The sequence below is a fragment of the Pangasianodon hypophthalmus genome, chromosome 19 (assembly GCF_027358585.1).
Source record: "Pangasianodon hypophthalmus isolate fPanHyp1 chromosome 19, fPanHyp1.pri, whole genome shotgun sequence".
Lineage (NCBI taxonomy): Eukaryota > Metazoa > Chordata > Actinopteri > Siluriformes > Pangasiidae > Pangasianodon > Pangasianodon hypophthalmus.
The window spans coordinates 17,844,255-17,859,367 of record NC_069728.1 but is presented as its reverse complement, the minus strand read 5'-3'; the positions used below and the strand labels follow the sequence as shown (position 1 = coordinate 17,859,367).

At 41.3% G+C, this 15,113-nt stretch overlaps 1 protein-coding gene across 5 annotated transcripts in view; it reads right to left on the bottom strand.

Annotated features, from left to right (window-relative positions):
- The window catches only part of syne1a (spectrin repeat containing, nuclear envelope 1a), a 217,340-nt gene that overhangs the window by 58,661 nt on the left and 143,566 nt on the right, over positions 1-15,113 (bottom strand). For 4 of the 5 annotated variants that reach the window (XM_034313740.2, XM_034313739.2, XM_053242235.1 and 1 more), the window contains 8 exons: positions 14,762-14,944; positions 14,493-14,630; positions 13,600-13,785; positions 11,737-11,859; positions 11,360-11,542; positions 6,550-6,693; positions 3,608-3,811; positions 957-1,097 (listed from right to left, as the gene is read on the bottom strand). In XM_034313740.2, coding sequence (XP_034169631.2) covers positions 957-1,097; positions 3,608-3,811; positions 6,550-6,693; positions 11,360-11,542; positions 11,737-11,859; positions 13,600-13,785; positions 14,493-14,630; positions 14,762-14,944 — 1,302 coding nt within the window. The remainder of the gene's footprint in view (positions 1-956; positions 1,098-3,607; positions 3,812-6,549; positions 6,694-11,359; positions 11,543-11,736; positions 11,860-13,599; positions 13,786-14,492; positions 14,631-14,761; positions 14,945-15,113) is intronic. The other variant, XM_053242236.1, reaches the window with a different exon arrangement.

The following is a 15,113-nucleotide window of genomic DNA, read 5'->3' as shown; positions in this document are numbered from 1 at the left end:
TATTTACATAAATAAACCACAGATGAAACCACAGCCTGTAAACAAAGCAATGGATATCAAGCAGGAAGTGAGCTACAGACACACGCAGTGTATAAGCTCCATGAGGAACATATACATATAACACACACAGCTGCCATGAGGATGACATCATCCTTAAAAACACCTCTCCACTCGAGCAGTTATTCATTCTACAGCTGGGATTTCAGACATTATCACACCCCGAGCTCTAACTAGCGCTCTCTGTGGTATGTCTTTATCAGTGGACTGGGTTTAGCAAATAAACAGCACAGGGCAGTGAAAAGAAGGAATGTGTTAGAAACAGTTAGCGGTTTGAGGAGAGCAGGAGGCACGTTATGTGTCATTTTGACATACTGTATATTAGTTTGAGTTATGTGCCATTATGACATTTATAAGTTATGCATCATTTTGACCTATATAAGTTACTTACGTGTTATTATGACACAGTATCTAAGTGTAGGTTGTGTCATTATGATCTATTATTATGGGTTATGTGACAATATGACATATATAAGCATAAGTTGTGTCTTTTTGACATCCATAAGTATATGTTATGTGCCACTATGACATTTATAAGTTTAAGTTCCAAGTCATTTTGACCTACATTACTATAAGTTGTCATGCTGACATATTATAAGTATATGTAAGTATCAGTTGTGTGTCATGACATTTAAAAGTTATGAGTCATGATGTCATACAGTATATAAGCATCAACTATGTGTCATTATAACAAATATTGGTTATATGTCATTATGACATACAGTATAAAAGTATCAGTTGTGTGTCATTATGACATACAGTATAAAGGTATCAGTTATGTCATTATGACATACATGACAGTTTGCTTTATAACCAATAATTTTGAAAGTAGGGAAATTGAGAAGGTTAAGGTGAGTCTGGGTCAGTGAGGTGATCAGGGGAAGGTAAAGGGGAGGTACCTGGTTAAGGGAGACGTCAGCGTTAGGCCCGGGTGAGGGGGATCTGCAGGCCGGAGGGGAGGAGACCTCGCTGTTGGTGCCCTCCTCACCCGATTCCTCCGTTACAGGAGACAGGAGAGTGTGACATCGGCCCGCTGTCATCTGCCCCGTCACACAGGAGGTGATGACAGAGAGCAGGGAAAGGAAAAGATAGAGAGGGATTTGCGATTTGCGAGTTAATTCCTGAATCAGTGACAGAAGCTGAAGATGCAGCTGAAAGGAAGTGGGCAGGAAAAGTACCGCAATGCACATTTATTTAAAGCACAGGACATGACTAAGGTCTTTACAGACCCTGGATCATTCTGAAAAAATGCACCTACACACTGGCCAAGTCTCACACTCTCTCACACACCGCAAAATTTAAACAGCCGAACCACAGACTATACTTGTACTATAACATGACTTTTTTCTTTTCTTTGTGCATGTGAATTCTGCACGACGACATCTTAGCAAACTTGCACGAACAAAAGTAAATAATACTCAGAGCCCTTTGCATATGAAAAAAGGTCATGTAATTAACCACAAAAATTTCTTACCAAAAAAAACGCAGCAGACCAAACCATTTCACAAAACGGGGATATATTAACTTATCTGATGAGCTGCAAATGATGCATAAGCCTAGACCAACATAGCGTTATGAAACAGGCGTATTTCAAATCTGTTCTGCATGTCAGTGGACTAATAAACACCCCTGGATCCCTCACCCGGCCTGGACCCAGGACAGCTTCTCTGTTTGTCCCCCCCAGTGATGGCAGGGCCGCACACAGGGTAAAAACCGGTGCAAACACATTCACACACTCATCTGGGTGAAACTGTTTCAGCCTGAGCTATTAGACTAAAATTAGATCCTCTGTGCTAACAATGTCTACTTCTCCAGCAGCAGTATCCACCTCTCTTAAACACACACACACACACTCACTGGGCCAGAAGGAATGTGTTGAGCAAAGAGCACAGCCGAACTGCAGTTAGCTCCTTTCTGGCAGTTAATGTGGAACTTTCTGTCCCAGAGTGCTTCAGTGATGCAACCGCAGGGCAATCACTCACCCGGGACAAGACTCAGAGTTTCCCGAGCCAGTTGCAGAACAGCAGAACAGCAGGACAAGCAATTGTATGACACAGGAAGGAGGAGAACGAAGGCTTAATGAAGGCGGGACGCTACAACGCTGATTTGTAAGAAAGGTCAAAAGCTTCCATGTGCAATATTCTTTTATTTAATTCACAGTGCAATAGTTGTGCATAATATCCACTACTGTTCAAAGTAGATGTGTGTTATATTACCCGTGTTGTCTAAATACCGGTCCTAAACTTACTGTAATGTATTGCAGGCCAGTCTTCAAGGCAGTACAGGTAAATATTATGATCTTAATCTTTAACCTATAGTAATAAAATTATCAAATCATAACAGAAACATGTTTATTTTGCAGGTTTTTTTCCACTCACATCTAATTGCATTATTTGAAAATTAACAACTTAAAAAAAACTTTAAGTTTCACCCACTCAGCATACCACTCACGTCAGATCATGTGACCATCGGACATATAAATAAGTTTAGTCATCATAACACATATAAGTTAGATCATTATGACCTATATAAGTTATGAGTCATTATGGCATCCATAAGTATAAAGTATATTCTATTATGACATCCACAAGTATAAGGTATATGTCATTATGACATCTGTAAGTATAAGGTATATGTCATTATGACATCTGTAAGTATAAGGTATATGTCATTATGACATCCATAAGTATAAGGTATATGTCATTATGACATCTGTAAGTATAAGGTATATGTCATTATGACATCCATAAGTATAAGGTACATGTCATTATGACATCAATAAGTTTACATTATATGTCGTTATGACATACATATTTATAAAGTACATGTCATTACGGCATCCATAAATAGATCCATATTTGTATGACACATAACATACTTACATATGTCACAATGACATATATTTTATATATATACGTATATGTATATGTAAGTATGTCATTTTGACATCTACAAATATATGGTATATGTCATTATGACATACGTAAGTACAAGTTACGTATCATTATGACATCTATAAGTATAAATTATGTCATTATGACATCTAAGCATCATTCGTGTCATTATGACCTACATAATTTACGTGTCACTGTGACGTATAGCATATACGTATCAGTTATGTGTCATTACGATAACTATGTCAGCTTTTCTTTAGAACCTTATGAAACACACTTACCATAGCATTGAAACACATTACACTACGTTGCAAAGTCAAAGATTTTTCTTCCATATTCAAGCTCAACATCTATCTGCAATGACTGTAGTGTGTAATGTGTATAAGCATGTCAAGAGCTCAACAACCATTGCATTCCATTAGACGTTATTTAAAGGCACAATAAATTTGATAATGATGGGTTGTGATGTCCACCACTATAATAAAATAAAATAAAAACAAAATCACGGAACCCCCTGGCTACCACCTATAAAACCATGACTCTAGTGTGGTTAAAAAAGCATGAATCTTGGCTAAAAAAGCATGAATCTGATTCTGAATGCTCATGCAACAATCCTGGTATGTGTGTGTGCATCTGCAAGTGTGTAAACGACTCACCATGACGACTGAGGGGTGTGTTGTAGGGTGTTTGGCCATCTCTTCCTCCTCATCCTCCAGCTCCTCCAGGCCGTCTGAGAGCCCCCCTACCTCGCTGACTGTTAGCAGCATGGTGGCGTGCTTGGCCTTCACCGTCAGCATCTTGCACTTGGAGTTCAGGGCTGCGATCTGCTCCTGGTAGCCTTTTATCTTCTGGGCCAGCTCCTGTCACATCACGCACGACGCCACATTACATCCCGTTAGACGCCTTTTCACCTCTTAAACAAGGCCTGCTTTTAATCCAGAGCACAATAAATCCAGCATGGAGCTAAATCACAGGGTTAAACCTTAATAACAGGGAGAGGAGCTAAACAAATTCATGTCTCTATCTCTCTATCTCCTCTAGCTGTTTGCAGTAAGAAAAAAAAACCACCCAGAAAGCCTACGACTGCTCGATTGTGAATTCCCGGCCAATCAGAGCATGCTCAGGGCGGGACAGTTACTAAGGCCTAGAGAAGGATTCTGCATGAAAGGCGTAGCTCTGAACCAATGGGAAAACTGAAAAGGAAAAAAAGTAGGAGGAGTGAAAAGTAAGGGGGAAAAAATCTGGAGAGCGAGGCAGGACTTCCTCTCCAACCAGCCACACACACACATTCACACAAAGAGGAAAAGCCGGCACAGGAAATGACCTGAGAGAGAGAGAGGAGGGGGGGCTGAGCCACCCGTCTGTGATTTCCTTCCTTCCTCTGCACCAATCACAAGCAGCTTCACCACAAACAAAGCAAGCAAGAGGAGGAGAGCTCAGATTACACATTTCTCCTGAGAAACCCGTCCTCCTCTGCCCACACACACACACACACACACACACACACACACACACACACACACACACTGCACCAATGAGCTCATGTGGGAGAGAAAAAAAACTGATAAGCAGAACTACAGCCGTCATAACAGGAAAAAAAATCTTTTTACATTTACAGCAACACAATATAAATAAAATATATATGCAAAAGTTTGTGCACCCTCTATACTAACATATTTGTTGTCAGACTTTTATTTTTTTTTGAGAAAAAAAAAATAGTTCTTTCACAAGAAATAAAACTGGCAAAATAGTATTTTTATTAGTAATCTGTATTTATTAGCATTTATTAGTAATCTATATCTGATATAAATACTGTACAATAATTTCTCATACCAAATTATAGTTTATAATCGTCTCTTTGGCATCCTCTGAACAGTTTTTAAACATCTACAGAACTTCTCCTCTGGTTTCCGAGTGGAAAAAAGAAAAATGTACTGCTATTTTACAATTTATCTTCAAAAATATAAAATTCCAATGAGTACAAATATGAAATGAAATCAAATCTAGATTTTTATTTTCAAACTTTTATTTTATTATTTTTGCCTTGATGATTTAGTTTGTTGCAGGATGCACCCACATCTCATTTCTAACCCCATAAAATTGTATTTTGTAAAAAAAAAATAAAAAAAATAATAACAAATAAATTAATAAAAAAAATTGTAAACTAGAGAAAAGTTTTCCACCCAGAAGCCAAACTTTTGCCCTCAACTGTGCTGTTTGTTAATCATAATCGCCATATTGAGTTTTGCATTACTGATACTACAAAAGCTCTCACAAAAAAAAAAAAAAAAACATGACATTTTAATTGTGTTGTGAGATGACAGCAGTTCTATATAAGACTTCTGTGTGTTTTGGTTCTTATAAATAGTGCTGAAGAAAACAGTTACATAATGATAAATACTGGGCATTATTCTTCAGGAAAGGGACGATCCAACTGTTTGAGTCCAGAGAGCATAATCTTGTCCATTAATTGCAGAAAATGATGAATACTAAATGCACACATGTATAAGAAATGTCAGGCGTTCGTGATCAAACTAAATGATGGCATATTTATGATAGCAATGTGTAATAATCACACTCACAATCATCCCCCAGGCTGTTTAGTTTGTATTGGATCTGTACTTAAGTGAAAGCATAGAATCTGTTACTGAATTAAAATGGAAGTTAATTCCAGCCCATAAATATACAAAAATATCAAAAAGTTGCTACTTTTAAAAATAATTAAGTATTAAAATATAAACAGTAAATGTCTGTAAAGGTAAGATTAGTCTTTTTCTTTTTTTTTTTTATGGTGGGTTTGACATTTGAATGATTCCCGCCCATATTATTGAAGCCCAATCCCAGGAGACAGGAAACGCATCCAAACACAAACAAGCATTCCTGACCGGAAGGCCGTTTTCTAAACTGACTGTATTTATACTGTATTTACACAAGTATGGAATAAAAAAACTTTAACTGATAAGTTAGTTGAAGTTACTCATGTTTTCAATCATTTCGTGAAAAGTATCTTTTATTACTTATCTAAAACTCTTAGTTGATTTATGTTTTAAATCAAATAAATATAAAAAGTTTGGCCTGAAAACATTCCTCAGTCTGAATAAGTTTGTTGCTCATATGCATGACTAGCGCTAATAGTTTGCTAATGAATTAATCAGAAGTAAAATATCCTGTAAATAACTAGTATTTGCCATTAGCTAGAATGTGACTTGCTGCCTAGCTACTGGAATCGATGCTAGTCTAACCTGGTGTTAGCAAATAAAAAAGCTCACGTAGTTAAATATCACCAGTTAATGTTAGCAAATTAGCAAAACAACATGCTTTTTACAATAGATGGAGTTCTGTGGAGGTAAAGGAGACGCCTCGTTTTATACGCGTCTCCTTACTATTAGCAAACTGAAACATTTTACTGAGGTACAGCCAGCTTTGAGATTTGTAACAAGTACGTTGATGGTCTAAATAAAAGCTTAAGCTGTAAAAAGTACGTCTTCTTACTTCCTGAAAAAGTAATTAAGTAAAAGTACAAGTATTCAGTGTCAGTAATACTCAGGTAAAGTGTAAAGTGTGAGCTATAGCGCAGAATCCAGCTCTCATCTCTCACCTCATGGTGCTGGATCTGCGTCTGAAGCTCGTGGATGTTGCCCGTAGCGACGGGTCGGTCCTGAATAACACGCTGCGCTTCCTCAATCATCTTCTGAAGGTTCTTCACTTCCTGTTCATACTGTTCGTACTGCACCACGGCCTCCTGGGAACACGACCACAGAGAGAGCTAATTAACTCCACCAACCGAACTGGAAGCACACACACACACACACACTCCAGATCCACCTGGCCCTGTGTTACAGTCACCTGTTAATCAGATAAACACTGCATATACAGAGCCATGCATAAGTATTAGCACCTTTCCAAATTTAACATTTTTTAGAATGAATTTTTACACAATTAAAGAAGCAACGTTTATATTTTTATTGCTAACTGAAAAGAAAAATGCAGATACTTGATGGTTGTATAAGCAGGAATAAGACAAGACATCAGTTAAAGGTTCCATTTCTGGCATCCTCATCAGATTATTTGCTGTTAACAAAAGCATATTATTCTGCATTTTTGCAAAACACAGCACCACCAGCGGTCGTAGGAAAAACACTCCGAATGGTGTGAAGAAGAGAGAAGCGAGGTTGGGGCTGATTTCTTTCTAGCCCAATGTGTAGATTCATGCAGCCTATCAGTGACAGTGGTGTCAGGTGATCACACAGACAGACTCTAGTGATCTCCATCTCGTCAGAAGCAGTGATTGAAAAGGTGTGTGTAAAATAAATTTACTCTAGAATCATTTTTCCCCTCAAAATGCCTTCAGAGGGAAAGCAAGAGGACACAAACTAAACACACACTGTTCAGTCAAAGCTCAAATTACACAAAAGGACAGAAGGACTGTACATTGTACATACTTATGCATGTGACTGTGTATCACTTGGGCTGTGTGTGTGTGTGTGTGTGTGTGTGTGTGTACCTGCAGTATATTGCACTGCTGTATGGTGGTGTGTTGGAGTGTGTGTGTGTGTGTGTGTGTGTGTGTGTGTACCTGCAGTATATTGCACTGCTGTATGGTGGTGTGTTGGAGTGTGTGTGTGTGTGTGTGTGTGTGTACCTGCAGTATATTGCACTGCTGTATGGTGGTGTGTTGGAGTGTGTGTGTGTGTGTGTGTGTGTGTGTACCTGCAGTATATTGCACTGCTGTATGGTGGTGTGTTGGAGTGTGTGTGTGTGTGTGTGTACCTGCAGTATATTGCACTGCTGTATGGTGGTGTGTTGGAGTGTGTGTGTGTGTGTGTGTGTGTGTGTGTGTGTGTGTGTGTACCTGCAGTATATTGCACTGCTGTATGGTGGTGTGTTGGAGTGTGTGTGTGTGTGTGTGTGTGTGTGTGTGTGTGTGTGTACCTGCAGTATATTGCACTGCTGTATGGTGGTGTGTTGGAGTGTGTGTGTGTGTGTGTGTGTGTGTGTGTGTACCTGCAGTATATTGCACTGCTGTATGGTGGTGTGTTGGAGTGTGTGTGTGTGTGTGTGTGTGTGTGTGTACCTGCAGTATATTGCACTGCTGTATGGTGGTGTGTTGGAGTGTGTGTGTGTGTGTGTGTGTGTGTACCTGCAGTATATTGCACTGCTGTATGGTGGTGTGTTGGAGTGTGTGTGTGTGTGTGTGTGTGTGTGTGTACCTGCAGTATATTGCACTGCTGTATGGTGGTGTGTTGGAGTGTGTGTGTGTGTGTGTGTGTGTACCTGCAGTATATTGCACTGCTGTATGGTGGTGTGTTGGAGTGTGTGTGTGTGTGTGTGTGTGTGTGTGTGTGTGTGTGTGTACCTGCAGTATATTGCACTGCTGTATGGTGGTGTGTTGGAGTGTGTGTGTGTGTGTGTGTGTGTGTGTGTGTGTGTGTGTACCTGCAGTATATTGCACTGCTGTATGGTGGTGTGTTGGAGTGTGTGTGTGTGTGTGTGTGTGTGTGTGTGTACCTGCAGTATATTGCACTGCTGTATGGTGGTGTGTTGGAGTGTGTGTGTGTGTGTGTGTGTGTGTGTGTACCTGCAGTATATTGCACTGCTGTATGGTGGTGTGTTGGAGTGTGTGTGTGTGTGTGTGTGTACCTGCAGTATATTGCACTGCTGTATGGTGGTGTGTTGGAGTGTGTGTGTGTGTGTGTGTGTGTGTGTGTGTACCTGCAGTATATTGCACTGCTGTATGGTGGTGTGTTGGAGTGTGTGTGTGTGTGTGTGTGTGTGTGTGTACCTGCAGTATATTGCACTGCTGTATGGTGGTGTGTTGGAGTGTGTGTGTGTGTGTGTGTGTGTGTGTGTGTGTACCTGCAGTATATTGCACTGCTGTATGGTGGTGTGTTGGAGTGTGTGTGTGTGTGTGTGTGTGTGTGTGTGTGTACCTGCAGTATATTGCACTGCTGTATGGTGGTGTGTTGGAGTGTGTGTGTGTGTGTGTGTGTGTGTGTGTGTGTGTACCTGCAGTATATTGCACTGCTGTATGGTGGTGTGTTGGAGTGTGTGTGTGTGTGTGTGTGTGTGTGTGTGTACCTGCAGTATATTGCACTGCTGTATGGTGGTGTGTTGGAGTGTGTGTGTGTGTGTGTGTGTGTGTACCTGCAGTATATTGCACTGCTGTATGGTGGTGTGTTGGAGTGTGTGTGTGTGTGTGTGTGTGTGTGTGTGTGTGTGTACCTGCAGTATATTGCACTGCTGTATGGTGGTGTGTTGGAGTGAGTGTGTGTGTGTGTGTGTGTGTGTGTGTGTGTGTACCTGCAGTATATTGCACTGCTGTATGGTGGTGTGTTGGAGAGTGTGTGTGTGTGTGTGTGTGTGTGTGTGTGTGTGTGTACCTGCAGTATATTGCACTGCTGTATGGTGGTGTGTTGGAGTGTGTGTGTGTGTGTGTGTGTGTGTGTGTGTGTGTGTGTACCTGCAGTATATTGCACTGCTGTATGGTGGTGTGTTGGAGTGTGTGTGTGTGTGTGTGTGTACCTGCAGTATATTGCACTGCTGTATGGTGGTGTGTTGGAGTGTGTGTGTGTGTGTGTGTGTGTACCTGCAGTATATTGCACTGCTGTATGGTGGTGTGTTGGAGTGTGTGTGTGTGTGTGTGTGTGTGTGTGTACCTGCAGTATATTGCACTGCTGTATGGTGGTGTGTTGGAGTGTGTGTGTGTGTGTGTGTGTGTGTGTGTGTACCTGCAGTATATTGCACTGCTGTATGGTGGTGTGTTGGAGTGTGTGTGTGTGTGTGTGTGTGTGTGTGTGTGTGTACCTGCAGTATATTGCACTGCTGTATGGTGGTGTGTTGGAGTGTGTGTGTGTGTGTGTGTGTGTGTGTGTACCTGCAGTATATTGCACTGCTGTATGGTGGTGTGTTGGAGTGTGTGTGTGTGTGTGTGTGTGTGTGTGTACCTGCAGTATATTGCACTGCTGTATGGTGGTGTGTTGGAGAGTGTGTGTGTGTGTGTGTGTGTGTGTGTGTGTGTGTGTGTGTACCTGCAGTATATTGCACTGCTGTATGGTGGTGTGTTGGAGTGTGTGTGTGTGTGTGTGTGTGTGTGTGTGTGTGTGTACCTGCAGTATATTGCACTGCTGTATGGTGGTGTGTTGGAGTGTGTGTGTGTGTGTGTGTGTGTGTGTACCTGCAGTATATTGCACTGCTGTATGGTGGTGTGTTGGAGTGTGTGTGTGTGTGTGTGTGTGTACCTGCAGTATATTGCACTGCTGTATGGTGGTGTGTTGGAGTGTGTGTGTGTGTGTGTGTGTGTACCTGCAGTATATTGCACTGCTGTATGGTGGTGTGTTGGAGTGTGTGTGTGTGTGTGTGTGTACCTGCAGTATATTGCACTGCTGTATGGTGGTGTGTTGGAGTGTGTGTGTGTGTGTGTGTGTGTGTGTGTGTGTGTGTACCTGCAGTATATTGCACTGCTGTATGGTGGTGTGTTGGAGTGTGTGTGTGTGTGTGTGTGTGTGTGTGTGTGTGTGTACCTGCAGTATATTGCACTGCTGTATGGTGGTGTGTTGGAGTGTGTGTGTGTGTGTGTGTGTGTGTGTGTGTGTACCTGCAGTATATTGCACTGCTGTATGGTGGTGTGTTGGAGTGTGTGTGTGTGTGTGTGTGTGTGTGTGTGTGTACCTGCAGTATATTGCACTGCTGTATGGTGGTGTGTTGGAGTGTGTGTGTGTGTGTGTGTGTACCTGCAGTATATTGCACTGCTGTATGGTGGTGTGTTGGAGTGTGTGTGTGTGTGTGTGTGTGTGTGTGTACCTGCAGTATATTGCACTGCTGTATGGTGGTGTGTTGGAGTGTGTGTGTGTGTGTGTGTGTGTGTGTGTACCTGCAGTATATTGCACTGCTGTATGGTGGTGTGTTGGAGTGTGTGTGTGTGTGTGTGTGTACCTGCAGTATATTGCACTGCTGTATGGTGGTGTGTTGGAGTGTGTGTGTGTGTGTGTGTGTGTGTGTGTGTGTACCTGCAGTATATTGCACTGCTGTATGGTGGTGTGTTGGAGTGTGTGTGTGTGTGTGTGTGTGTGTGTGTACCTGCAGTATATTGCACTGCTGTATGGTGGTGTGTTGGAGTGTGTGTGTGTGTGTGTGTGTGTGTACCTGCAGTATATTGCACTGCTGTATGGTGGTGTGTTGGAGTGTGTGTGTGTGTGTGTGTGTGTGTGTGTGTACCTGCAGTATATTGCACTGCTGTATGGTGGTGTGTTGGAGTGTGTGTGTGTGTGTGTGTGTGTGTGTGTACCTGCAGTATATTGCACTGCTGTATGGTGGTGTGTTGGAGAGTGTGTGTGTGTGTGTACCTGCAGTATATTGCACTGCTGTATGGTGGTGTGTTGGAGTGTGTGTGTGTGTGTGTGTGTGTGTACCTGCAGTATATTGCACTGCTGTATGGTGGTGTGTTGGAGATGGCTGCTGTCCTGCTGTAGACTCTGCGCAGTGACACACAGGGGTAACGTGGCCACGGCTTCCTCAGGCAGCTGCAGAGCGCTCATACACTTCTGTACGGCCTGCACCTGCACCTTAAAGCCCTCCATTTCTGTCAGCAGGTGCTGCACGACAAACACGCAACATCATCTTAATGACTTTAGTGCTTCAATTTCTTTTTTTTTTACTGCATATCAGGATCTCACACAAGCTCTGAAAAAGTAAACTTCTGAAGCAACAATCTAAAAATTTTCCCAAGGTTTCTTTCCTGACTCAATCTCACAACCAAACTCATCCCACGCTGCTCTGAGGTTCTCACCTGTCTCTGGAGCAGCTGTTCTCTGAGGCTGAGGCGAGCCAGCTCCGGGGACGCCAGCGTCTCCTGAACTCTCTCTATAGACCGGTGGAGGCTCTTCACCTCGCTCTCCAGCCTGCTCAGGTCCTGGAACAAGCAAAGAGTAACGTGTTCACGTCAGCGAGTCACTGGACCTGGAGTGTGTTCTCTCTTTCTGAATGCCTTCTTTACTTCTAAAGATCCTACGTCACTCGTCATGTGTCTCAAAAATAGATTAAAATCCACCATCTTTAAGGAAGTACCAATTTTTAAAATGCAGGGACTCAGAAAGCTTCTAGATCCAAGTCTTTTTTTTTTTACTGTAGTGCATAAAATCCACACAATCCACCTCTCCCATAAAAACAAAATTAAACAAATGATACAATAATAAGAAGCACTCATAGGGTTAGGAAAACAAGTTCAACAATATTAAATAAGAAACAACGGGTATATTAAAAAAATTAAGACAATTAAATGCTTCTTACTAAATTAAAAAAAATCATATTACAATTTTGTATAGACTAATGTGTGATGTACGTGTGCGATGTTTTATTTGAGATTTATTCAGTGTTCAGTTACACTGCATTGTGTTGTTGTTATAATTATAAATATATTTTTTTAATATTTTGACCCAGTACAGCACTCCTTTTAATCTGCTATTATTTTACACATAATTTTTATTATTGCAAATTAAAGTCTAAATTTAAAGACATCATTTGAACATAAAAAAAATTAAAAGAAAATAACTAAAAATTTAAAAGAAATAAATTCAAGGGTTTTCCTAGTACAGTTTGGACATGAAGTCGAATTATAGACATGACAGCTCATCAAGGAAAAAAAAAACAAAAAACTTTTAAATAAAACCTGTGAGTCAAGATTTAAAATGTTAAAAATGCTTTTATAGAGTCTGACATGTGTTATCCTCCCCATCACAGCAGATCAGATAATCTAAAAAAGGAAACAGTGAGGGAAACTCGCTCTTTCGGGTCACGTCATCGACCCACATTTCCAAAACGTGTTTAATAACAAGGAATTGCTCCTTTTAGTGTAAGTGGGTCAATTATCCTGCAGGTATCTCGAGAATAATTTTCCAGATGAAGACTGTACAGTGCAGGACTAATACAGAGCTGTTTAATTTGAAACGTGCTGTATGTATGGGGGGTAATAAACAGTCGTTCCTTCACCAGCCTCTCTTCTTTCTTTCTCTTAGCTTTAATAAGACGTCATGAACGTGATTTAAAGAACGGCAGTTCACAGAAATCTTTTTATTTTGCGCTAATCCTCACGCAGAAATCGAGGCTGAGAAGAAAACATCAAGCTGACATGTACAGTATAAACATCACCACTAGAGGGCAGGATTTTATCATAAATAAATGAACACCAATGAGGACCCATAAGGCTCTAATCTGGGCTTATTGCTATGACTGTGTTCATTTGTTCCAAATACTCTCTCTCTCTCTCTCTCTCTCACACACACACACACACACACACACACTTTCAGAAAAACTGGCAACTTAGCCATGTAAGGTATTTTTACCCTAACCATATATTGACATTGCATTGTTTTGCCACATTTTATTAGAAAAAAGTTCTTTTTTTCCCTTAAGGGTGCCAATAATTCTGGAACAGACTTCATGACGCTCATGATTAAATACAACACACAAAGAAAAACTAGATACAAAATATTGCAGCATTTTATATACCAAATGCTTATTATAAATGTATGTATTAGAAATAAATTCCCTCTCTGTGCAGGATGTTGGCAGTGTGACAGAGCGTGTGTGTGCGTGTGTGTGTACTCAGTGTGTGTGTGTGTGTGTGTGTGTGTGTGTGTACTCAGTGTGTTACCTTCGCAGCGTCCTGCAGATTCAGCAGGCGTGTTTTGGCGCGTTGCTGCAGCTCTTCGGCGTGATGGCTCAGCTCTGCCACCTGCTGGTGAAGTGCGTCAGTGTGCACCACCTCTCCCAACAACCCCACTCTCTCCATCACCGCCTCCATCTCACCCTGCAGCCTCCGCCACTCCCGCAGCAGCGCCTGCACCACAACACAAACACACACATTGTTTTGATTCATACAGCAACTTTTTTGGCTTCACAAAACCAGATGTGTAGACGAGAGGAAGAGAGACGTGAGAGGAAAACGATTTTCCGAAACTGAGACAGAGAACATGGTACTGGGGCATTAATATTAATAATACTTACAGCTTGGTGATATGATGATATAATATTGATATCACGATAAATTATGTCATGATACTCTTTTCTAAGATACCGTTGGTATCGTGATATCTTTTGAAACTTTCTTTATGTTTTTAATCATTACAGCTTAGTTGATCCGATGGAAAAAAGGACTTAATGTTTAAAATTGGACATTTTTTACGGATTTCTTTTTTCCTCCATTCAGAAATTAGTTGTTTAGTAGTTCTTAATTTTTACAGTTTTAATACAGTACTACTGATTTTCCAGCAGTTTTTTAGCCAAAATATATATTGTAATACATAACGTGTATCATAGATCTGTCCTCAAGTATCGTGATATGATATTTTTGTCATATCGCCAACCCTTGATAGAACTTTTTGCCTCCAAGTGAAGCTGATCTCATTTCAGGAAGCCTCATCAGAGTTTCTTTTCTGATTAGCATTATAATGTGTTACAAACACTTATTTATAATGCGTTACATAAACAATTCTTATGCCACAGCACTGCTGAATTCTCGATCCTGATTGGTCAGAACCTTTGTACCTGGTGTGTTCTGATTTGCTCCTGCATCATAGAGGCGGGGCTCCACACGATGCTGGAAGAAACTAGAGCCTCGGCTTTTTCTGTCCAGTTCAGTATCAGGGTCAGTCTCTCGTTAAACTCCTCAAAGTGCTGCTCAGCCTGGAACGAGAAGCAGGAGGAGATTGATCAGGAATCAGGAATCTCGAGGCTGCAATGCCATAAAAACATTGTTCCAGCTTCTGTCTGAACATCTTGAGGGCTATTGTGGAGCGGCGTCTCGTCGTATTTACCTTCTTAAGCCGTGTGGTCCTTCCCTCTGCGAGTCTGCTGGTCTGAGAGTGAAGCTCGGTGAGTTTGCTCAGTGTGGCGCCCAGCTGCCGCGCCAGGAGCGGGTTCTGCTCCCCGAACTCCTGCATGGCCACGTCCAGCTCTGAGAGAGCATGAGAGCAGTCCTCCAGCTCCTCACGCAGAGTCTGCATGGAAATAAACACCAACTAATGATTCTCTTCCTTACTAACTGCTCTCTAAAAGGCGTTTAGAGTAATGGTATTATATAGGCTGTGTTAAGTTCAGAGTCAAATCGGAGACGATTCAGCTTTCTCACTGTGCTCAAGCAATAGTATAGCTCAGACCTGAATCAGA